Source organism: Heptranchias perlo, chromosome 22 (assembly GCF_035084215.1).
Source record: "Heptranchias perlo isolate sHepPer1 chromosome 22, sHepPer1.hap1, whole genome shotgun sequence".
In the NCBI taxonomy this organism is placed as follows: Eukaryota; Metazoa; Chordata; class Chondrichthyes; order Hexanchiformes; family Hexanchidae; genus Heptranchias; species Heptranchias perlo.
In genome coordinates, this window is record NC_090346.1 from 3,577,725 (window position 1) to 3,603,948 (window position 26,224).

The 26,224-nt window shown below is 40.3% G+C and overlaps 1 protein-coding gene across 4 annotated transcripts; it reads left to right on the plus strand.

Moving 5' to 3' along the window:
• The first annotated feature begins 153 nt into the window (after positions 1-153).
• On the plus strand, positions 154-25,962 carry brat1 (BRCA1-associated ATM activator 1). Of its 4 annotated transcripts, none has more exons than XM_068002827.1 (14): positions 154-219; positions 2,540-2,689; positions 3,848-4,002; positions 4,975-5,122; positions 6,800-7,220; positions 8,381-8,500; positions 12,920-13,014; positions 14,024-14,142; positions 14,480-14,666; positions 15,369-15,442; positions 15,702-15,807; positions 19,014-19,112; positions 23,018-23,202; positions 25,082-25,962. In XM_068002827.1, exons 2-14 carry the CDS (start codon positions 2,563-2,565, stop codon positions 25,766-25,768), a joined length of 2,523 nt encoding a protein of 840 aa, XP_067858928.1. In that variant the 5' UTR covers positions 154-219; positions 2,540-2,562; the 3' UTR covers positions 25,769-25,962. The 4 variants fall into 4 exon arrangements, with proteins under 4 accessions (XP_067858928.1, XP_067858929.1, XP_067858931.1 ...); XM_068002828.1 differs by having other exon boundaries at positions 174-223; XM_068002830.1 differs by lacking the exon at positions 154-219 and adding an exon at positions 573-590.
• The last annotated feature ends 262 nt before the right edge of the window (positions 25,963-26,224 follow it).

The window sequence follows — 26,224 nt, forward strand, 5'->3', positions numbered from 1 at the left end:
TCAGCGAGAGATCACAATTGTTCGGTTGTGGTACGTTCACATATAGCTCTGTATCATCAACATGAACTACACCCGCTAATTCGTGGCTGAAAATTAATGTCGTTGTTAAGTGTTTGTTATGGAATTATCTGCCCCCTCCCCCTGTAGATGAATCTTTAGTCCAGTCCGAGGGCAGTCCCGGTTGCGGGTGTGGAAGCGGGCGGCGCACGGACGGACGGAGTGAGTGAGTGAGGGACGGAGTGAGTGAGTGAGGGACGGAGTGAGTGAGTGAGTGAGGGACGGACGGAGTGAGGACGGAGGGAGGGAGGGAGTGAGGACGGAGGGAGGGAGGGAGGGAGAAAGGCAATGTGACGGGGGTTCGCTGACTGACTCCATTAACTCGCTCTCCATTTCAGACAAATTAGCAATTAAAGTCCTTAAATAAAAAAAGTTCCACTTCCTCCCCACACCAGCCGTTTGGTGTTCACGACACTGGGGACAGAGGTGAAGGCCGGAGGTTTGAGGCTCCGAGCTGGGCGGCGGGTCACGGTGGGACCGCTGGGCGGCGGGTCGCGGCGGGTCACGGTGGGACCGCTGGGCGGCGGGTCACGGTCTGTACCGTTCAATCTCACCTCACCTCACCTCGCCATTGTTCTGTTCTGTTTTAAACCTGCCTTTAAGTTGGGGCCGAGGGTTGCCAACTCTGGTTGGACGTATTCCTGGAGGTTTAATCACATGACCTCCCATCGCCAAGTTAAAGAGATTTTTTTTATCCTTCGCCAGTATTTTTCTAACTAATAAACGAAAATGAAAAATACACAATTTTAAAAAAAAATTCCCAGGTTGCTCGCAGTAGTGTCCCGGAGATGAATCTTTGCCCCAGAGTCTCCAGGAATTAATCAGGCAAGGTTGGTAACCCTAGAAACTCTCCTTAACATGCTTGTCAAAGGAGAGGTGTGAATTAGTTCTCCCATTGAGACACACTCGCCACACAGCAGTCATCAAAATAATACATTTTTGGTTAGATCTTATTACCTGTAACTAGTATTCACAGCTTTTTTTTTGTAATTTGCAAAATAGTAACTTTATAGAGCCTTGCTCATTTCCTAATGTTCCATTTAGATATGTAATAAAAACATTTTTGCACACTTAACTGAGACTTTAGGTCATGGTCTATATGAGATTTGTGGCAGCTGACAGTCAGAACAAAGGTACTCTGAAACCATGGAAGTCTTACAGTTAGCCTTCCCCCATCGGTGCACTTGAGCTAAATTTGGTGCTGCATAACTTTGACATTTTATTTGATCCTAAACTGAGCCTCAACCCACATCTGGCCATTGAAAAACCACATTTTTCCACCTCTAAAATATTGTTCACTTGCATCCATGCCTAACCCATATCGCTGCTGAAACCTTATTCCATGCCTTCATCCCCTCCAGAATTGACGACTTGCTGACCTCGTTGCCTTTGCCCTTCCAAGTTTGAATTAATGGAGAATTCTATGGCCAGTATGCTCTCCTGTGCATCTAACATCCCTGTTCTTGCCAAGCTTCAGTAACACTGACCCCCCCCCCAGCATATTCATCCTCTTCAAATATTTGCATAGCCTCTATCCTCCCTATCTGAGCTCTATTCTCCATAGATATGCTGGGGCCTACATGCTCTGTTTCTCTGGCTCTGGATTACAGTTCATCATTCTTTGTCATTGTATTTCTGTCCTCTAAACTTCTCTGCCAAAACACTTCACCTTGCTATCTCCCTCGCTGCCTTCAAAAGCCTCCATAAAACCCATCTCCTTGATTGGAATTTTGGGCCCTTCATTCTCTCTTCCAAAGTCTCCTCCCTTTTCCTTCTTATTGCCCACCTGTTCATCTTGGAAATGCTTTGTTTACACTAGGAACATTCTTTCTGTGCTATACGTACTGTACACATTTTGAATGCCCTGAAATTTAAAAAAAACTATCTTTCCTGCCAAACTGTGATATGCAGTTAAAAAATTCTGAGTGAATGCATGCATTTAGCACATTTAATTGGCAATGGTAGCCTTGGACTCACATTGAAACAAAATGCCTATGAATGTTTTAAATTTGGTTACAGATATATTTGACTCTTAAATGTTCACTCCACCAATAGTCCTCACTGCACATTAGCCATTTTATTTGCAACTGAATAATGAATACAAGTTGTTGAACTAATACGGGTAGGGAAAAGAAACTTGAACAAATATTAACCAAAAGATGAATTGAATGTCTGAAATAAGTATTTACTTGGATATTCAACAAAATAGGCATGAAAAAAATCATCATAGCCATTAAGAAGAAATAAATGTTTACTATCCTGAAGATGGAACTAAATCTCAATAAATTGTACTTGGTGAATTGTTTTTGAATATGAGCTTTTTGGAGCATGTAACTAATTTTGTGTGCTGTGATATTTGTGGCATATTTAAGGGTACACACCCTGTTAGTGATATTCTTGGGTAGGCATGTAGCAGATACAGCTGGTATATTCGTATACCATCAAAAAGCATGAAGATTTACATTTTTTGTTTTTTTTCCAGAGAATTTGTCACATAGTTGGAGAATGGAAAGTGAGTGTGTGGAGCTGCTGCCCCGTGTTTGTGCAGTGTTAGGAGACACCAGGCAGTCAGTTGTTGATGATACCTGTTTGGAGAAGCTGCTTGATTGTTTCCAGGCAATAATAGAAAACGGTAACTATATAATCAGTTTGTTTAATATGACTAACTCAACCAGCATTGGGTATGAAATAAATTTGATTTGTATAATTTTAATGCATTTTTTGTACACATCAAGGTGAATTAGCACTGGAGAATGTTGCAGTTTCTACTTTTAAAACTATTGTCATCTATTCTGCTGGAGCAATATTTTTCAGTATTAACTTTCAACTCCACCAATGTGAGTTGTTTTCAAGTTCCCACATCAACCATCCTTGTGGTCTTCCAAAGTGAGATTTCCAAATTGTGGACATGCACCCACTAAGAACTGGGTTGACAGCAAATTAATGCAATATCTGATCATTTTTAATGAAAGATGGTTTCTAAGATCAGCTTGTCCAGTTCACTTTTAAGTACTGTATAAGATTCTGAATTAGTAATCAGGATATTATTGCCATAGACAAGAATTTTGCTAACCAACATATTTGGACTCCCAGCAAGATGATCTGAGTTTGATGAACAGTTTCATCTGACATTCGCATTCGTCTGCCCCTAAGAGCATAGCTGCACTACTCTTTTTGGTTATCTAGGGAACATATGTGCCTCAAGCACCAATATGTCATTATATCCATGGTGTCATAAATTGCGTCACATCACCACCAAACAGATGGCAGACTCCCCCGTTGGCACAAACTGATTTAAGGTAGAGTAGCTGAGCCATAAGACTATCGCTCGAGCTTGAACCTTGGCCTGTGCTGAGTCAGCTGATCACAGCTAGGCTAGTGCTACAATTGGCCTCAACATACATGGGTTGGGAAGAAGAAAACTGGACAGAGCTCTAACTCCTGATCATTATCCAATGATCCCTGCTGGAAAGTCCAGTTGTGGATGTTGAGCGTGCACAGAATTGGTCTTGGCTAAGATGCCCCAGTGACCAAGTAGCCTGCTGACACTGTCTTGTAAACATGAAGAAGGGCTACTAGGCACTGGGCCAGAGGGCAACCAGTGCCCTTGAAACTGAACCTCTGCAAAGTCAATGTCTTCAGAAGGGGAGGGAAAAAATTGGCATATGCAGTAAATAAAAAAAGCAAAGGGGGAGACAGTACATTTTAAACTGTAATGATAAAATTAGACATTCAATCTGTATAAAATTTTACTCACTTTTGATGTTTTTCTTTTCTGGGGTCCCTTCAGAACCTGAACTGTATATTCTCCAGAAGAATCCATGCCTGACAAATATAATTGTAAATGTGACCAAGCAGAGGGACCTTAATCCTAGCATCCTGTCCTTCATTATGAGACTGACAGGGTTATTTGCAGCATCAGAAGAGTATTTCCATAAATTGGAGGTAAGAAGTAATCAGAAAAGAGTTAATTTTCAAGCTTTCATTTTTCTGTTTGATAAATAATTGCTCGCTTGTGATAATCAAATATGATTGCTAATTTAAAGCTGTAATGATTCACCGTTCCCATAATTCAAACATTACGGCCAGAAAAAAATGCCTTTCTATACAAATAAAAAGAAAGAAACGACAAGAAAATGCTGGAAATCCAAAATAAAAGCAGATCCGTCAGCAAATGGAAAGAGAAAAAAGACACATTAACATTTTGGCTGTAGACCTATTTTGGCAACGGGTTTGCACCTTAAACGTTGACCTTTTTCCTCTTTTCGCATACTGACAGACCCGCTATGTATTTGCAGCATTTTCTGTTTTTATTCTTTTTATTTTTTGTACTTTGGACATTTTGAAGTGTAATGGATGCTTTCATAACTTTTTTATTGACATGCATTATGTGTAGAGCTGTCTATGTTGAGAGTATGGTGGTACAGCAGACTGGTATTCCAGCATGCAATGCAGAAGTTTGCATCAATGTCTTGTGATTTTTTTTTAATATGACTAAAGCCACAAGTGGCAGTAGTTTTCACTAAAGTAGCACTCACTTTGTGCTGTGTTCACTAGATTTTCTGCTCCTTTGTATTAACATAAAATAAAGGAATCCACATTTGAATGGGTTACTCACCATCTTGGGTGCCTAGTACTATCCTAGTGCCATTTTTTGTGGTGGTGAGGGAAGGAAGGAAGGGATGTTATATTCAAAAAAATCTACAGGATTTGGAAGTAATTTAGTCAGACCCATAAGGTGAACCGGTGTTCAATTATAATTCTGTTCTCTCGGTGTGTTTGTGTGGTGAAACCAATTTTTTTTAATTTGAAGAAGGAAAATGGTGGGTGGGGAGGGCATCTATAGAATAATTGATTTTTGATTCTAATTTACTTGTCAAAAGCGATACTATAATTTCAGTGCTGCTGTTATTCCAGGGTGATGGGATTATGAGCAGCCTGTTTGGAAATCCTGCAAACCTTGGGACAGAAGCATGGGAGGAAGCAACTGTACGGTGTGGATGGCTGTTGGGGATCCAAAATATGCTGCAGCATGAGGCTGTGATCCAATTTCTCTGTAAATATGGTAATCTCTTAATCTCTCATATCTGTTTTGTAGACAAATATGCCTTCTGCCATGTGAGAATGCTAAAATATGCACACATTTTCTGTTGTAAGTATCTATTGAGATCACTGAAAAAATTCAGGTGATTGCATAGACAATCATGCAATTCTAAGACTAACAGAAAAGATGTTTGGAGTAGTAATTCTTCGTTCTCTCCTACCATTTTGTATATGTGCAAGTTGAGGAAGCTGTCACCGCATATTTCTGCCCACCTGCAGCCTTCTGTGTTTGTCACTGAGATTGCAAGCTATTACCTATCTTGTCTTGTATGAATTCATTTGCATTAGCTGTCTCTGAATTTTCACAATGGTTAATTACTTCTGCTTTTGCCAGTAGCTTTTAAACTTTGGATCAATCCTGTGTCATGTTTAAATCACAGAACTGCTTTAAAAAGTAGTTCTATAAAGCGTTAGTTGTTGGTTCTGTTGAATTTGCCCCATTTAAATTGTGGAACAGATTCCATGTCATTAATGGCAGTAGATTAACAAAGTTTGTGCATGTGCAGTAATGTGAAAGTGCCACATTACAACTTTTATTTCTAGCTGTAGGATTTTCCTTAAAGGCTGGAGAAAGTTCATAGAGGATGGCAGCAGGAAAACTGTATTCCTCCCCTGTATGAGTGTACAGCACATTTGGCTAACTGCAACCAGGAAATGTGGTGGCTGCATTGGCACCTCTGCCTTGAGTTACTGGGCAAAGCCACCTTTTCAGGTCAATCTTGGTGCCTGCCGGGCTGTAAGGTTGTCTCATTTACCTTCTAGTGCTGATTCCGAATTTGGGGATGCCACCAGTGGCATTACTATTAGAGGTGTCGATGGTAGCCATGATGTGGAGATGCCGGTGATGGACTGGGGTTGACAATTGTAAACAATTTTACAACACCAAGTTATAGTCCAGCAATTTTATTTTAAATTCACAAGCTTTCGGAGGCTACCTCCTTCCTCAGGTGAACGATGTGGAAATGAAATCCTCAAAATGAAATCGCATTTATAATTCACAGAACAATGCTTGGTGATTACAGACAGTTTTTTCAACTGCCCGTTGCCAAGGCAATCAGTGTGCAGACAGACAGGTGTTACCTGCCAGGTCTCAGAATATACAAATCACCAAAAAAAAACAACAAACAAAAAAAAAACAGAGATAGAGAGGTTGTTTGTTGTTTTTTTTGGTGATTTGTATATTCTGAGACCTTGCAGGTAACACCTGTCTGTCTGCACACTGATTGCCTTGGCAACGGGCAGTTGAAAAAACTGTCTGTAATCACCAAACATTGTTCTGTGAATTATAAATGCGATTTCATTTTGAGGATTTCATTTCCACAACGTTCACCTGAGGAAGGAGGTAGCCTCCGAAAGCTTGTGAATTTAAAATAAAATTGCTGGACTATAACTTGGTGTTGTAAAATTGTTTACAATTACTATTAGACAAATACATCACTAAATTTGCTGACCCATTCCATTTACACTAAAAGCTTTCAATGCCAGTAAAATGTTACTCATAAATGCTCTTTGTATAAAAATGATCAGTACCTTTAAGATTAACATTCTGCTTTTATTTTTACTTTGCCAGAAAAATTGCTATGCTATCCTGTTTTTAATTTTGACAAAGGTTACATTTTCTATCTCTTTTTGCCAACAGACTGTATTGACAGGATTATACAGCTTCAGAAGGACCCAAGTATATTTGTGGCCTCAACAGCTAGTCAACTTTTAGCAAACATGTTTTCTTTCTCCTTACGATGCTCTGAACTCGCTACTTTGGGAAATGGCAGTAAAATCCGATTAGCTGACACAATTGGTACAGTTACTGCTTTGCATTCTGCTGATTGGTCAGATTGTGTCTGTGCAATTACTGGACATATTGAAGACCTCCTGAGGTGTGATATCACTTCCAACATCCAACAGGCTCTGAAACTAATATCCAAGATTTCTGGAACGTGCCATCCAGTTGCCATAGTATCACTGTGGCCTAAGATAGAAGGAAGTGTAGAGTTACTTCTGAAGGGTGATCTAACTGGAATTGGTCAGCCCTTGGCAGAGCTTTTCCTGAATGTATCCAGGTAAGAGTGGAAGAACCATTTAATGTTATTTGCCAACAAAAATCAGTCTGGTGGCATTGGGATTAAGAGGTTTGCTTCACACCAGTATGGCAGTTTCAAGTACTTGCATTTTCTGGCAATCTGTAAGAACTAAAGGGTGATGAATTTATTACATTTCCAGTGTGGTTATTTGTTAGATGGGAAGACTGTGGAAGTGAATGTCTTATTCTAGGAGAAAAACTGCCTACAACTCTCTTGCCCTCCAAGTGCATTTCCTCAACAAAAATGAAGCAGCATTGTCACTTATATCATGCTGTGATACTACTTGGAGGTACTTATATCCACATTGAGTGTGCCTGTGTGAGATTACAATTCTCGAGCATGAGAAGTAAAGAACTAGCCGAGTAGTTGAGAGAGTTGACCAAAAGCACTCAACACAGAGTTAAGTATCTTTGACTGCTGTTCTAAATACAATATTTTCTAAATCAACCCAAAAGAATGCGCTGTGGGAACATTTGAGAGTGCAGGTAATAGTCATGTCTCCTGTTGTTGATAATGTCTTAGAGCTGGAATGGGCACTTTGATTGATCAACAGCATTGTAACAATTCACGGCAAGAGGAGGATGCATCCAGAAGATGGGAGTAGCCTAAGTAAAAGAATAAACAAAGAGGAGAAAATTGGTTAATACCTGTACAAATTAAAATCCTGTAACATATAATCTACTGTTAATTCACCCTCACCTTTCCAGAATGCAAAGTAAGTTCAGTGCAATGCCACAATACTGACTTCCCAAATGTTTAGTTTTGCTAACCAGTTTCAAAGTATGTGGTAAAACATTGAAGCTGCTGCTTAATTGCAATGGCATTTATATCCTTATACCCTGAGAGGATGTTTTATCATTGTCAATTGTGTGATCCATGGGTGGTAGAAAACTGGCGAGTCAGACTTGCTACCCATAACAATTGGCATTGGCAATGTCCCTGGAGATGTCTGCAGCCTGGCTGGTCCCACATTCCTGATCAAGGACAATGGCATTGATACTGAGGGGGAAGTAGAAGAAGAGACAAATATCTATGAAACTGTGTTTGTTAGAAGGACTTTTTGGAGATATGTGTGATTGTGATTTTTTTTTAAAAAACTGTAAGGAGTGAAAAAGGATTGTTTTCATTTTATCCTGCAGGACAGTTCCATGTGAGGTACTGGAGTCTAAGATCTGGGAGTTACTGGGTCGCTTATTGAGGTCACTGAATCAAACTGAAGCACTGACACTAGCTTCAGGGATCCTAAAGCTCCAGAACTGGTATGGAAGTCTGAATATTTACTTCTATTAAAAATAAATATTAGTGTAGAAAAAATAATCATGTAAGATCAGGAGCCAAAGTCCAGTAGCTGTATGACAGCTTTGTAAAATAGGTGATGTACTTGATTAGTGAAAGTACCATATGAATATATACATAGGCTGCCCCAACATATAGGCCACATCCCAATCTTGAGCCCTGTGCCCAGGGTAAAAATTACTTGCTTATAAGGTGCATTGCCAACTTAAACTGATGGTTTTGCTTGTTTTTTTTATAAAGTGCAGCTGGTGTGTGAGTTAATATGGTTCTTTTATTCAGAATATTAGACTATGAATAATAGATTCTTCTTGAAACCATTAATACTGAGGAACACTGTCCCCAGCACAGTAGAAGGGAGGTAAAATGTCATTAAGCATGTCATGAAAAAATATAGTATCAGCTGGACTTTGCCACAACTCTAGTGCTTCTGGACAGAGGATTTGATTTCTGAGCAAATTATTGAAATTGATAATTTATTTCAGGGGCTGAGCTTCCATTTAACAAAGTTCTCTTAAAATAAGTGAAGTTCAATTTTTAAAAAAACAATGGGCTGGGGGGAAAAACATTGTATTTATTTGTGCTTTTACAATAGGTTGAGCGAGATGCTATATGAAAATAGTAGACTCAGGCATTAGGGTTACATATGCTCTTAATGATATTCACTCATGTCGATGGTCTTTTAAAAGTTGCAGCACAGTTTTGTTAAAACTAGCTGATCTAGGGTGATATGGAGCATGATTCTGATGTCACTGTAGTCCCATTTTGAGTTGGAGTAGAAGTGGGTGGGGAGGGCACGGAACAGAGTACTGAAAATCAGATGTTAAACCACTGTACTCGAGAAGTAGGGGCATACATACCTATTTAGTAGCATCAGAGACAAGGCAAAACGTGATTGTGGCTGTTCTGAGAGAAGTTTCTTTTTTCTTGATCTGATTTCCAAGCAGAAGGCTATATCTGGGAGGAAAGTTTTTGGTTTGTCCAGGAAGAAAATGGAGATGGTTCTTTAAAAAGCAATAGAATTTTTTCTAATGATTGACAGCAAGATCGGCGATTTGTAGAGTGTGCCATGACTTCCTGTACATAAGCCCCCATCCTTTCTGTCCAGTATTGTACAAGACTCAGTGGAAGATGTCAGCTATAAGTTGCATCTGGGAGTTTTGGTGCATCAGAGTTACGTGCACAGTGACACTATTGAATTCTGTGAGTTGTAATCTATCAGTGTGACATACACAGAGTGATACTGGTGCATTTTCAGAATCTGCGACTCGATTGAGCATCTTTATTCAGGCAAGGTCCAGGTACACAATGGAAGTTGAGAAATTGAGAGGACAAAGCAGCCTGCTTGATTGGCACCCTCTCCACCACCCTAAATGTTCACTCCCTTCACCACCGGCGCACTGTGGCTGCAGTGTGTACCATCCACAGGATGCACTGCAGCAACTCGCCAAGGCTTCTTCAACAGCACCTCCCAAACCCGCGACCTCTACCACCTAGAAGGACAAGGGCAGCAGGCACATGGGAACGACACCACTTGCATGTTCCCCTCCAAGTCACACACCATCCCGACTTGGAAATATATCGCCGTTCCTTCATTGACGCTTGGTCAAAATCCTGGAACTCCCTTCCTAACAGCACTGTGGGAGAACCTTCACCACACGGACTGCAGCGGTTCAAGAAGGCGGCTCACCACCACCTTCTCAAGGGGAGTTAGGGATGGGCAATAAATGCCGGCCTCGCCAGCGACGCCCACATCCTATGAACGAATAAAAAAAAATGCAGTTGAGCTTAAGTCTCAGGTTCCTGAGAAGACAGGCAGACCAGTTTGGGGAAAACTTCTTGGAGGCGTGTTTAACAAACAATCAGTGACCGAATGGGTGAGTTTAATGTTTTCCCCCCAAGAATTATTTAATTTAAATTTATTTATGTTATGTATATTCAGGTGGGTCAGAAATCAAGATGGCGATTGAAGCCATTGTACGTAAATAAATTGAGCATTGCAGTTGGTTCATTGTGTGGTCTCTACTGCTACCAGGTTGGGACCTTTAGAAAAAAATTGAGTGATTGAATTGTGCAAGTACCTCATTCATGATTGATACGTTTCCTGAATGGTAGCTTTTCATACATGTCTGCATTTGAATGACTCTGTTCGTGGATGTGATCAGGAAAGTGTGACGTGATTTTGTTTTTGTGGTATGGACATATTTAATATTCTGCACTATACATTGAATTTGTGATGTATGTTATATGCAAATCTCTTAATTATATAGATAGATATGAAAGTTCATGTAGACCATATTGCATCAATATAGTTTTTCAGAAATCACACATTGAGCCTGTATTTGAAGAGAATCTAAATTTATTTTGAACAAGAGATTTATGGAAATAATCTTGAGTTTATAAGATTAATGAGTAGTGCAGTATTCGAACACTGTCCTTTAGGAACCTGCATCTTATTTCAGCTTGGGAGAATAAATTGAATGTTTTTTCTTCACGGAGGCTATTCAAGCATATCGGCAATCTAAATTACCTCTGGCAAACAATTTAAGTTAATTTATTGTGTCCCTTATTTTTATATTAACGTTATTGTTTAGAATGCTTAATAAATAACATCAGCTTTATTATTAAGTGAAGGCTGCTTTCACTCCTTGCAGGGGATTTATTCCACTGAGGATGCCATTATTCTTAATTTAGAACCAAACCAGATTTTTTATTTTATCAATCTCACTCAACAAATTCAATATACTACAGTATTGTCTCTCCCATAAACATGTGTAATCAAAATTTACTATCACTTCACAAGAAATCTGCATGTACATAATATTCTGGAAGATAAAAGATTGTGGAAATGTGACATTAGTGCTGGGGTAACTCTTGAGGGAACATGGCTACAATGCATTTCTAATGTGGACAATAATGGTATTTGAGGGTTAAATGCTATTGAAAGAATCCTTCGTGAATAAAGGTTACATTTTACATATGGTGATATCACATTGGCCCGTTAATTGCTCTGAGCGGTGAACCAGCAGTGGTTGCCACTCGTTAGATTTAAATTCACCCACTAAGTTACCGCGTTCTTTTTGGCGGCAGCTTCCTTGAACTGCGAGTTTAAATAAGATCAGCGTTCTTTCCCGGGCTGTGAGAGTGGTGAAAGGATCGCTAAGGCCCCTCAACCAATCAGCTTGAAGCAAACCATGCTGTGAGAACCAGGAAGTGCAGTTCATAGACAAACAGTGCAGACTAAAAACCCAGATGTGCCAGATAATGTATTATAAAATGACATAGAGAAAGCGAAATAAAGAGAGGATAAGATTAAAGGACTGAGATAAAAGAAAAAAAAATTTTTTTAAACTTTTTTTAAATTTAATTTTTTTTTAAAATGTCCAAAAATTATTAAAATCAGGAGTAATGAGACTCCACATTTTTAAAAGTTAATTTTTTAGTGCCAGAGAGGTTGTTTTGCAGTCATTAAGACTTACCACGCTGTTAAAACCTATATTCGGCTTAAAAATCTGTTTTGTGGCAATATTAGTTAGTTTCCAGTTGAGCAGGAGAGCAAGTTGGTGCTGGTCCATTGATTCTATTGATTGCAGCCAGCGATATCCCTTTAAAGCGAAGCTGACAGATCGCCAGCGAACCAGGATGAGCAAGTTCCGGATTTCCACGTTTGACTGCGCCTGTGAGGTCACCGGAACTTACTGTTTGATTTTGCCACTAATAACTGTTAGACTCACCGTTATTTTGAAAGCAATTTCTGGCCCAATGTCTTAAGTGGTCTGTACTGTGTGTTTTGTAATAATGAAAAATTAAAGATTGACTTGAACACCAATGGAGACATTCTTGTCCAAATTACAACATAATATTTTTTCCCCACCAACAACCAGGGTATCTTTTTGTGCCTAAGCTGCCTCAAAGACTGTGCCTAGTTGTAAAAACATCCCACCAGGAAAATACCCCTTTAATTGGTTCTAACCCACCTTTAGCAGAATTTGTAGGTCAATAGCCAAGATTAAATTGAGAGGCCATGTGAATCACAGCAATTGCCTCTCAAAGAGTAGCAATGTTGTGGCTGTTGTTATAAAAAAGATGTATTCCACTTAGAAGAATGAAGGAGGAAGCCTCCGAAAGCTTGTGATTTTAAATAAAGCTGTTGGACTATAACCTGGTGTTGTAAGACTCCTTACATTTGTCCACCCCAGTCCATCACCGGCATCTCCACATCAAGAATGAAGTTTGTTCAGTAGAAACCAGCAGCTTTAAGATTCCATGGAACTTGAATATATCTGCAGCATTGTTAGATAATTTGGAGTCTTTTTTGTGTGCTTGGATGGCAATATTTATTTGTTGGTTTCAGTAATTCCTTTGAATGTATGCTTTTTATGTAGTCCACAACCACTGAGGATGCAGGCTGTAACAACAGTAATCCAACCATTGAATTACATCACTACTGTGACTTCTGTGCAACCCCAGGAGGATACAGGTACATCGTGTATATGATTATCCAACAATCCTAGCAACCTAGCTGGTACTATCTGTGCTAAATTGTACCTTCAATCTGTAGATCTTAAAATTAATGCATAAAGAGGAAATGTATGATGGTGCTTGAAGCATTTTTGAAGACTGGTAACATTTTTAAGACATGCTCATTTGTGCAGGAGTTGTGAAGTGCCAGAATGCAAGCAAAGGAATGCTATGAGGGAAGAATGATCTGTTATGCTTATAGTTATATAAGTGTTATAAGAAATAGGAGCAGGAGTAGACCATATGGCCCCTCGAGCCTGCACCGCCATTGAATCAGATCATGGCTGATCTTCAACCTCAACTCCACTTTCCTGCCCGATCCCCTAGAGTCCAAAAATCTGTCTATCTCAGCCTTGAATATACTTAACGACTCAGCATCCACAGCCCTCAGGGGTAGAGAATTCAAAAAATTCACAACCCTCTGAGTGAAGGAATTCCTCCTCATCTCTGACCCCTTATCCTGCGACTATGCCCTTATAATTGTACCTTTCTGGGGCAAAAGTAGTATTTATTAAGTATAATCTTAGTAGCAGCATTTGTAAGATATAGAGACGGTTGAAACAATTCCGAGAAAGACAGAAAAATGGTTCCAGGTTTTAGATCACTGAAACATTGGGATTATAAGGAAGCTAAATCTATACTTGGGAGATAGTGAAATGAGCAAAATTTTTTAAGTAAGATTAATAAAGTGGAGTTTTGTGATCGGGATGGAGCACTATGGAAGATGAATGAGTTGAAGAAGTCTGAGGCTATTTGTAATCCTCTAAGTGCGACAGTTATTCCATTAAATTGTGCCTTTCCAAATGTAACATTGAGTTATCTCCTACTGATTGTAATGTAAAACTACTATTGCATACTACAAAACAATATTGATTCTCTCAGGATAACAATGTTACAGTATTAACTGTGTTTTAACACAAACAAAGCTGTGCTCTTTAATACTGAAAGTACCGTGTGTTTTTCTACAGTCTTGCTGGATGCATCTTCAAATTACAGAGTTGATATTGAGCATCTTCTTTCCAGAAAATCATCTTGTATCAACTTGCTCTGTCAGACACTTTCACATGTCTGGGAATTCTTACAACTGGTAAGTAGGTAAGGATAAAGAGTTGTACTGTGTTAGAAATTATACTGCTCTCCTCTCAGCTCTGGAATCTGAATCGTGAACAGGAAAATAAATAAAAGATGTTATGGATGTCAAAGGAAATCTTCCTCTAGGACAAGATAGCTTTGGTTTTATATCTAGGGGCAGTTAATAAACAATGGGTATTGGTTATCTTAACCTGCAGAAAGTGTCCCTTTTCCTCCAGAGGAGCTTTCATGTGATCCAAGAAAGGAAAGATATTGAAACCAAATATAAATTAATTTTATCATGCATCTTGTAAAAGAAAGCTAAAATTGTTGACTTTCTTTGTCTTCTTCAGCCCTCGCAGACAACAGAGTTGCCGTACCAAGCCTTGACTAACTCGGTGCTTACAGCCCTACAGCTGTGTATTGGCACTGCTATTCCCACCACTTCAGCTGGTGTCAATATTAGCAGACATCTGGTTGGATGCATCAAAGTTCAGAGAGCAGGAATCGATGTTCTTGGTGCAATCACTCAGTGGGCAGGTATGAAACAAAACAAAGCAATAAGAAAGCATCAAAGTATTCTCTGTCTCTGATGTAACTGTATCTGACTGGTTCAAAACTTGTAGCAGCTCATACTTCCTCCAGATTACACCTTCCAGAACTTAACATATGGAGCTTGTGCCCTATCGACCAAGCAAAGCAGATGCACTGGCCTCTGGAGGCCTAAGGACTACCACATGTCTGTACGCTGAAGTCTTAATAGCAAAATGGTAGCTTAGCATGCAGGAAAATTACTATAAGTATTAAAGTGGATTTTTGTTTAGGTCAGTAATATTTATCCTTGAATAGTAAACATCTTCAGTGATTCAAATTTTTATACTGGTGCAGTTTAACAGTAGTTCTAGGTTAATATTCTATGGACTTCCCTGTTATTTATTAACTAAAGTGCCAGATGAAGTAAAATTTTACTTCGAAGGCTTAATGGTTTAAAATCTAGAATTTTCTCAGAAGTTATTGTTTAGTACGGGGTGAGTAGTACTGATATAAAAATAGGGTATGTTTTATTTTTTCCCCTCCTGTCCTCAGATGCTAACTATTGTTTGCATATACTTCCATAGGTAATAGCAGCCCTCTGTTCAGGGTTTTTGAACTTTGCCACTGTTGAATTATAAAAAATGTTTACACCTATAATATTGAGACTGGTTTAATTTTTGTTGAAATTAATTTCCTTTATAATTTTAGGGGGGATCAAGGATGTAGACAGTGCATTGAACCTTCTCCTTGATTATATCAGAAACCCAGATACAGACTGTACTGTGAGTACTATCTTTCTGCATTAAAATATATCTGTTCATAATATTTCAGTGCAGTACTCTGTTGTTAATGCACCTCATCCATGGTGGAAAAGCACTACATTAGTTGCATGCAGCTGTATGGCTGCAGAGGCAACTGAACAGGATTCAGTTCAAAACTTCACATTCAATGTACTGCTCAAAGTATAATTTGTACCACTTACACTTGAATCAAGGATCATATGTAAAGGCTCTGACAATTAATCAAATTTTTAACATTTAGGTTTTGAAGAAATCCCTCCAGGCTTTACTTCACTGGATGTTACATTGTACTGATGCTGCAGACTCTCATGTACTTGAACCCAAGTTACAAGAGTTTTTACATGGAGGTAGGAAACAGGAGTCTGCTGTCTGCTGAATCTATATTCCATGCAATATATATTTAATTTTTTTTTGTCGATCCTATCTAAGCTTTATTTCTAAATTTAATCAAAAGCAAACTCCAACATATATTTCCACACACTAAGCTTATGAGTCATATTTGTCGACCATGATTGTAATACTTATTATATGGGGGAACAGTATCCAGAGGAATGCCGGTTTTACACCCTGCCTGATAGTAATCGGGCGGGGTGTAAAACCAGCGATGCACCTGATCTCAACAGTTTCCTGATGGGCCGGTTAGGTTAAAATTGTTCCTATATGTGCAGTTTCATTTAAACACTAAACATAGTGCACACAAGATTAACTCCTACTTAATACTCCTATTTACCTACACTTGGCCAGCTTTCAATGTTTTACAGTAAATGAATTTTAAAAAATCAGTAAATCTACAAAAGAAGGATGATGTAATTTCTTTCAATTGCATTCAGCTAAATTCTAAGTGATTTTTTTTGTACCCGGTTAAATGCCTTGTGTTTGTAAAATGGGACTAATGGGTTCCCCCTATGGCTTAGTGAGTAAATGCACTGTGTGTTACATCAAAACTACAGCACAGAAACAGGACATTCGGCCCAACTGGTCTATGGTGGCGTTTATGCTCCACACATGCCTCCTCCCCCCCCCCACTTCATCTAACTATATCAACATACCCTTCTATTCCTTTCTCCCTCATGTGCTTATCTAGCTTCCCCTTAAATGCATCTATGTTATTTGCCTCAACTCCTTGTGGTAGCGTGTTCCACATTCTCACCACTCTCTGGGTAAAGAGGTTTCTCCTGAATTCTCTATTGGATTTATTAGCAACTATTTTATATTTATGACCTATAGTTTTGGACTCCCCCACAAATGCCAACATTTTTTCCACGTCTACTGTAGTTCTCTGGTTTAGTACTAAGCCATACAGAACAAGAATGTCCAAGATTTGATTCTTAGATTGTGTTGAATTAACTGATCTGAGCCTGGGCAGCATTTGAAATGCTAAAACTGACCCGTGTGTCCCTGGACTAGGCAAATGTAAGGAATCTTACAACACCAGGTTATAGTCCAACAATTTTATTTTAAAATCACAAGCTTTCGGAGATTATCCCCTTCGTCAGGTGAATCCTTACATTTGTCCACCCCAGTCCATCACCGGCATCTCCACATCATCCCTGGACTAGGGTTCTTGTTCCTTATAGCTATACTGTGATCCGTGGTAGAAAGTGCATGTGTGGCCATTGGGCCATTGGGTGAGGAGAGGACAAGGCTTGACTGTAATGGTCAAATAGCCTGGTGACACACATGAGGAATAGCTACTTGAATAAGGCATGGAAAGGCTCCTTGCACCTGGGGAATGGAATCCCAGCAACATTCAGCTTCAGAAGAGGTGAGGAGAAAATTGGATTAAAAAAATTAAGGATAGAAAAGAGACTGGTGTCTAAGCATGATTTTTAATACTACACACTAAGACGAAGCTTACATGAGTACATGGCTATGCTTTTATTATACCTCTCTGGAGAACTAGATTTATTTCCTTTGCAGTTTTCATAGTACACACAAGGGGCTATGTTCAAGTGCAGTGTTTTCAAATATAAGTGCAATTTACAAAACATATAGTAAGTCAGATTCCTTTTGCTCTCTTTCCTAATTAGCGGCAGTGTACTATATTTGCACAGTGATGTAGCTGCATCACCAATGTAATTTTGTTTTCTTTTGGGGGTGGGGGTGCAGCACCTGCCTGTCTTCAGTGTACCCTGGAACTCAGTAGACCCTCCAATTAGTCAGGCTTCGTGGGCAGGCCATTGCACCAGGTTTCCCAGCAATCGGAGTTCCAGGAAAATGAGGCAGCAGGCCAGGAATGCCTCCTACTTCTTCATTTGCATTCCTGCATTGGGCCTACACCTACTGCTGGCATAGGCACTCCTCTATACCTCCCCATTCAGAAGCCCTAGAAATCCTGGGTAAACGTAAAGGTGGGGTGGAGACCTGATCTCTTTTTCCTGACTTTTCTGCCTGTGGAAATATGTATTTCCAGGGGATACAATTCAGGAAAGTCATCCCCAATTTCTTTATCTGAATTCCTTTTAACATTGGGCTAGTTGGGTACGATATGTGCATATGTTTGTGCATCCTTAAACATTGGTTTGTGACATTAGATATGTAAAGAATTCATTACTGCAGAACTTGTTATATTAATAATGAAAATATTTTTGTGTGCTGACATAAACTGTAAAAATATTCCTATTTGCAGTCTTGTATATAGTACATGGGAAGAGAAGTGGACAGTGCAATTTTGCCTTTCTGCAAATAAGCAATTGCCCCAGCTCCTGCAAACCTTTCTTGGCACGATTAGACTTTAACCAAAGACAGAAGTGACAACTTTATCAGACACTTTTAAAAATGTTCATAGTGAGAGTTGTATTGTTTTAGTTCTAACTTCAGCCCTTGTGCTAAATTTGCCTTATATCAAAAATATTCAATTACTTAGCATTGTCATAGTTTGTTCAATAGACATGGGGGGGGGGGTAAATTTAACCCCCTAGGACGGGTTGGGGGAGATTAAAATCTTAAAAATGTGAAACCCGAACCCAACCTGCCACAAACGCACCTACTTCCTACTTCCGGTTTAACCGGGGCGAGTAACCTGTTCTTGAGAGGGGGGTCAGTAATTTAAACATGTTAATGAGGCTGTGTGCCTCAGATTTTAGCAGCCATTTAGATTTAATGGCTGTTAATCCCAGGGCTCGGGAAACCCGACAGCTATAGGGAGGTGAGAATGCCGGATCCAGCAGGTAGGTGCTTTTCCAGCACTGCTTGTGGGCCAGGAGGAGCAGGAGTGCTCTTCCCCCCACCAAGTCCCTCAAGCTACCACCGTGATCTCTGCCCCCCCCACCCTGTGATCAACCACCCACCACCTCCCCCTGGATCTCCAGGCTGACCCGCCATCCCCTCTGATCTGATGCTGATCCACGATCTCTTTTCTCCCACCCCCACTCCCCCCAAACAGTCTTTTTATTGCGGTACGGCAACACTGCCTTGTATTTGGGTATAGAGCTGACACTGTAGTCTTCAGAAAGTCCAGCTGGATTAGATTGAAATTGGTATGGTTTGTATTAGGTTCATATATCCGGATGAATCTGGAATTAATGCTGATCTCTGTTCCTATAATCCTCAGACTTCATATCAGTAATGAAGAAGAGACTGTTTGATGTTCATTGGGAGATTCGAGACTCCACGCTTGAGTTCCTTGGCCATCTGTGCTTTCAGTTTAAAGGTATAAACAGTTTCACTAATGGGGTATATTTTCAGACTGGAGCAACATAAACCCAATAATCGTGCTCAACAAATAAATGGTAGAGCAGCCAGTTAGCATAGCAGGCAAGTCCTAGCAGATGGTTAATGACCGATTGCAACTTGCATGACTAAGCAGGTCCACTTGGTGAGATCCTTACAGAATTGAAATCTGTCTCCTAACTCCTCATCTCATTTTGCTGTAAGCAAACCTACGAATCATAAAATCATAGAATGAGACAGCACAGAAGGAGACCATTCGGCCCATCGTGCCAATGCCGGCTCTTTGAAAGAGCTATCCAATTAGTCCCACTCCCCTGCTCTTTCCCCATAGTCCAGCAAATTTTTCCACTTCAAGAAAGTTATTATTGAATCTGCTTCCACCACCCATTCAGGCAGGGCATTCCAGATCATAACAACTCGCTGTGTAAATTTTTTTTTCCCTCATCTCGCCTCTGGTTCTTTTGCCAATTACCTTAAATCTGTGACCTCTGATTACCGAGCCTTCTGCTACTGGAAAGAGTTTCTCCTTATTTACTGTATCAAAACCCTTCAGGATTTTGAACAGCTCTATCAAATCTCCCCTTAACCTGCTCTGCTCTAACGAGAACAACCCCAGATTCTCTAGTCTCTCCATATAACTGGTCTTTCATCCTTAGTATCATTCTCGTAAATCTCCTCTGCACCCTCTCTAAGGCTTTGACATCCTTCCTAAAGTGTGGTGCCCAGAATTGGACACAATACTCCAGCTGGGGCCTAACCAGTGTTTTATAAACATTTAACATAACTTCCTTGCTTTTGTACTTTATAACTCTATTTATAAAGCCAAGGATCCCGTCTGCATTTTTAACAGTCTTCTCAACTTGTCCTGCCACCTTCAAAGACTTGTGTACATACAACCACAGGTCTCTCTGTTCCTGCACCCCCTTTAAAATTGTACCATTTAATTTATATTGCCACTCCTCATTCTTCCCACCAAAATAAATTCACAGCATTAAATTTCATCTGCCATGTGTCTGCCGATTTCACCAGTCTATCTGTGTCCTCCTGAAGTCTGTTACTATCCTCCTCAGTGTTTACTACATTTCCGAGTTTCGTGTCATTTGCAAACTTTGAAATTATGTCCTATATATCCAAGTCCAGGTCATTAATATATATCAAAAAGAGCAGTGGTCCCAACACCGACCCCTGGGGAACACCACTGCACACTTCCTTCCAGTCTGAAAAACAACCGTTGACCTCTACTCTCTGCTTTCTGTCCGTTAGCCAATTTCGTATTCATGCAGCAACTGCCCCTTTAATCCCACGGGATTCAATTTTGCTAACAAGTCTATTATGTGGTACTTTATCAAATGCCTTTTGAAAGTCTATATACACAACATCATCTGCACTACCCTCATCAGCGCTCTCCATTACTTCATCAAAGAACTCAATCAAGTTAGTCAAACACGATTTGCCTTTAACAAATCTGTGCTGGCTTTCATTTATTTACCCATATCTTTCCAAGTGCTAATTAATTTTGTCCCGGATTATTGTCTCTAAAAGTTTCCCCACCACCAACGTTAGGCTAACTGACCTGTAGTTGCTGGGTTCATCCCTCTCCCTTTTATTGAATAGGGGTATAATTTTTGCAGTCCTCTGGCACCATTCCCATATCTAAGGAGGGTTAGAAGATTGTGGCCAGAGCCTCTGCAATTTCCACCCTTCCCTCAGTAACCTAGGGTGCATCCCATCCTGACTAGGTGACTTATCTACTTTGAGTGCTGCCAGCTTTTTTAGTACCTCCTCTTTATCTATTTTTATCCTATCCAATGTCTCTACTGCCTCCTGCTTTACTGTGACATTGACAGCATCCTCTTCTTTAGTAAAGACAGATGCAAAGTATTCATTTAGTGCCTCAGCCATGCCCTCTGCCTCCGCAAGAAGATCTTTTTTGTTCCTAATTGGCCCCACCCTTCCTTTGACTACCCTTTTACTATTTGTATAAGATTAGCTACCTTGGTGCAATTTACAATTTGTTCTTGAATCTAAAGTTGAAGTGGTTACTGAAGTATTGCGAAATACACTGAAATGTTCAGAGTTTGAGTAAATCAGAATGGACAAAACAATTGCTCATTCTCAGACTTATGGGCCCCGATATTACCAGGGAGGCGCATTGGCAGCAGGGGGTCGACTGGGCACGTGGGTAACCCGCCCAGTAAAATCGGTGGGTTCCCCACGCGTTCGCAAGTAAATTGAAGCCACTTACCTTGGCCTCCAGGTTTCCCGTTGGGAACCTGTGCAGTTGAGCGGACTGCGCACCTGCATCACAGGCTGTCAGCTGGAGGAGCCCTATGTAAAGGGGCAGTCCTCCAATGCTGCTCCTGCAGCAAACAGCCAAAGTTACAGCATGGAGCAGCCCAGGGGAAAAGCTGCTCCCAGGTTTAATGATCCTCACTCCAGGTCTTACTGGATGGGGTGAAGAGGAGGAGGGAGATCTTCTACCCGGCGGGCGGGAGGAAGTTGCCTGCTTCTGCCACCAAGAAGGCCTGGCTCGAGGTGGCAGAGGAGGTCAGCAGCACCAGAAACATATCCCTCACCTGGATGCAGTGCAGGAAGCGCTTCATTGACCTAAGTAGGCCAACCAAAGTGAGCACACTTACTCATTCTCCTACACTCCGTCTTCCACATCACCGTCACCACCCCACATCTCCTTCAGCACTGCCAACACTACTCTATCACATCACTCCTCACACCCACTCAAACCTCATCCTCAACTTACCTGCACTTACTCACCTCCCCAGTACTCATCCCACCACTACCACTCAACCCAATCCTCATACAATCTCATGGCTCTGTCTCATACTCACCCTCTGATGCATCTCTTTCACGGTCACCCTCACCCAACCTGCCACGACCTCTGCTGCAGCCACTGGGGATGCATCACGTATGAGTAGTAGGAAGCGTAAGGCAAAGGTTTTGTGAGCACAAAGGGGATGCACAAGGGTGTTTGACGGTTTGTCATGTTTTTTATTTATATTTGATTTTGGTTCAAGTCACATTAAATATTATATTGTCACCACTACGGCCACGTCTTGGCCATTCTTGAGTCCCTTTCATGAGGTTCTCCATGAACACCCACACTTGATGCCACCCATTGGGTCACCCTACAGTGGGTATATGTGTAGTTGCACGACTATTTTGTGCAGGTGCCTGTGGAGCTCCACGTGGCAGAGGTGGGCGGCATGCCTGGCGAGGCTGGTGATGTTGCTCGTCCTCGGATGAAGTGATGAATGCAGCCATGGCGCCCCCCCATCCTGACTGTGAGTTTGAGAGGGTCCGCAAAGTAGGTAAATGTGTTTGCACAGCAGAGTTTAAGGTATAAATTAATAATTTTGAGTGAAAAGACAAAGGTGTTGCAGCCAAAACTTTGTCTGTAGTGGCAGAGTGCCCTGCTGCAATAAATGAGGTGTTCCCCCCAACTGTCACAAAATCCTTTGCATCTCCCACTGGCTGCTGGCTGAAACACGTCTGCTCCAACAGGGAGTGTTTTCCACAGCACGGGAAACACGCTGTTGATCCATGAAAATTGCACCCCTGCCAAAATCTCCTGTCAATGAGGTCTGTCAAGTACTTCAACTAGTTAAGCCGGCTTTAATTGCTGGTGGGTGTCCCGCATGTAGGAGCTGCGCGCACCCGAACGCGTCACTGGGGAACCCGGAAGTGGGCGGGTTGGAGCCGGGCTCTGGACCCGCTCCGGGATTCCCCGATTTTACGAGCCCCCCTGCCCCCATCGCACCCGCTCAGCCGTCCTAAAATTGACCCCATGTTATCAATACTGAGATTTATTCATTTATGTCAAATTTACTCTAATTGGATTTCAATATTGGCTCGTTATATTTCTTTCAGAAATTGAGAGTTTCTGTCTGTTAATTGCTTCCTGTGGAATTCTTCATCTTGTTTTGGAGCTGCTTTCAGACCCTGAAAGTTACGTTCGAGCAAGTGCTGTTACTGCACTGGGAAAGATGAACTACCTCTCTCCTAACTGGCAAATGTTACCAAATGAGAAGAGTGTCACAGCGGTGGTGGTGAAGGTGGGTCAATTTTTTTTTTAAATGCAATTTTTGTGTCTCTCCATTTTTTAAGATGTACAATTCCACTTCAGCTGCTCCTTCTCTCCCACAACACCGAGGATCTGGCAGGTGAAAATGTTCCATGCTTGGTGTAGCCACCAGAATGTATGCAAAGCACTGCAGATTGGCTTACAATCCAATTTTTACCTAGCTCTGTGAAAGACCTCGCCTCAGCTTTCTCTTACTGATCTCACTGAGACTGAAAGCTCACTACATGAGAAATTGAAGGGATGAACCTTCTTCATTTTATTCCACAGTATAGTGGATGAGAGTGCTGTATCACCAGGCCACCTTAGAATGAATTTTAATGTCAGCAATCCAGTAATGATCTGCATCCTATACAGACTCACACAGCATATTCCACCTAGACAATAGTGTAGTAGATAGTTCGAAGATGTCAGTTCCAATAGTTCACTTGCCACCTATTGATAAAAGATGGTTAGTGATCTCTCCAAAGCAGTTAATTGCTATCACAAAGAAATTGAGGAAAATTAGTTCTGAGGACGGTTTTAAATTCTGTTGAAAGAACTGTTCACACAAGTTGGGATGTAGATTTTAGAGGGGTGTTCTATTCATTAAATGAAATTACTTGAATCCTAGAATTTGCTTTTGCAGTAACACATTAAAAAAAAATATTCCTACAAGTGCATCTCATATTAATTTGTTTTTAACTTGTCACTTGGAGCTGGCCTCTAACTTTAACTTTACCTTGTCTCTGAGGCTGAAACATGATAATTATTTGCTTAGTATCTAAATCTCCTCTCCCCTCCATTGCTCCCCTGAAAACAATGAGCTGTTGGGGTAGGAGTGGTAATGGAAGCTGATGCTGAACAAACGAATGTGATTTGGCATCCAGCTGGAGAAACACAACACAGACTATGCTCCTTTGAGTCATGATGCGATTTAAAAAAAAAAAATTTGATGCTGTATTTTTCAGTGGACTGAATACTTGATGATAAGGCCTTTGCAGAACCTTATCTTAGAATATATTTGCTTTTAAAACCTTTAATCAAAAGCTTTGCTTGCCTGAACACCTGCAATTAAAGTACTGACATTTTCAGAGGATTCCACATGCAGCCCCACATGGTCTTCCAAAAATTGGGTAGAAATCCTCAGTGAAGATGCCACATGGACTCCATTATGCAATGTCAAGTGAAAGTGGCAGTTTTAAATAGCATACATTCATTCAATTGAGACTAAATAAAAGTAAAGATTATTAGTCAGTAGAGACAGTAGCTGTATTGTGTTAGAAGAGGTTGCCCTTCCTGTGATGGATGCTGAGTTTATTATTTTCTGACCTTCAGTGTGATGAAGATGTTTTGTGCCACATTTTTATTGTAAAAACGTAACCAATTATATTAAAATAAGCATTTTCCTTGCAGCTATTGGGTCTTGTGTGTTCTGCAAAACTTATAGACACTGCTACTTTAAAGAGCTTCAACAAATTCTTGTCTGAACTATGCACAGCTTTAAAGGTGCTGATTGGAGCAATGTAGAGTACATAGCGAGCCAAAAAACTTCTGGTTGGAAATCTACCCCATACTTTAGAACAAACAGTTGGCGCCAATATGTTTTACTTTGAGGTATTATTTGCTGTTGTAATTCATAAAAGAAAAATGTAAATAAAGTTTGTATTCACTTATGAATAATAATTAAATTGTATTATTAAATATTTGCAACCTGGAGTATTTTTAGGTTAGCAGTAAATGTTTGCATGAAGGGATTTACTTCTCGTTTTATACAAATCCAAATATTGTGTTGTTGCTTGGCACATGGAACTTTAAGAATAAATAAATGTAATAAATTGTATCGCTCCCACAATCTACATTTTGCCTTCTAGGAAAATATTCTCTCTTCTTTGTTGGACATTTTGAACCAGGATTCAGAGGGCTTTCCCAGGAGGGCTGTGGTTAAGGTGTTTGCTGATTGGCTTAAAAATAGCCATATGCTCAGTTCATGTGAATTGGAGAACTTGGTCCCTGTTATTTTAAAGGTAGGAAGCTATGATTTGGATTGGGAGGTCAAAGTTCATAGCCTGGAACTGGCAGAAACTTTCATTGATCAGTCAACACCCAATGTATCCATAAGTCCATATGCAGTTATGTTGCCAAATAACACATGTTCTACACAAGTGAAGGTCTTTCTGCAGCATCTCTGTGATGTAGGAATTGTTAATATCTTATTTCATGCTCTGTGGGACTGCGATAGACCAGTGGCTCAGAAAGCATGTGAAATACTAATGAAACTAAAAAAGATTGCTTCAACTGCTGACAACATAGAAGTTCACAACAAACCAAATGGACACAAACCAAACAGAGAAAGTTTTAACATTTGGCTTTCCTACAATAACTTAAATTTGCAAAATGTGAATGACGTCATGGAGGTTATGATAGCACTTGACTTGGAATTTCAACACCAACAGCTCGAACGTAGCAGTGATCATATTGAGAGCAGTCTCCGGTCTCTGCTACAAGACATACTGGCAGCAGCCGAAAACTCAGACGACAGTGGTGCAGACTGTTACTGACGTGGTGTTCATTGTCGTGAGCTACGGTTCGTTGTCTTCAAATCAAAGTGGGTGATATCCACAAAACTTTTGAACAAACAAAGCTTTATTATAATGAAGGGGAAATCTGGGACATGAACCTGAATGTTCTGGTTTAGTCAACAAATGTATTTTATTATGTTTGCAATTGAAATTAAATAGATACCTTTTTCTAACCTTCTCTGGGTTGGTTGTAGTATCTTACCTTTTTCACATGATATACAAATGACCAAATAAACTAATGTGTTTTGTCTGTCTGTACAAGATAGTGTTTATATGTGGATCTTAAAACCATTTTAAAAGGTTTTACCATAATTGCATTGACATTTTCCCCAACAGGAAATGTATTAAATTATGCTTAACTCTCTGTTAGCTTTTCTATGTAAATTAAGCCCCCAACCTATGATAAATGGCAATTTAAAAACAAAATCTGAAATC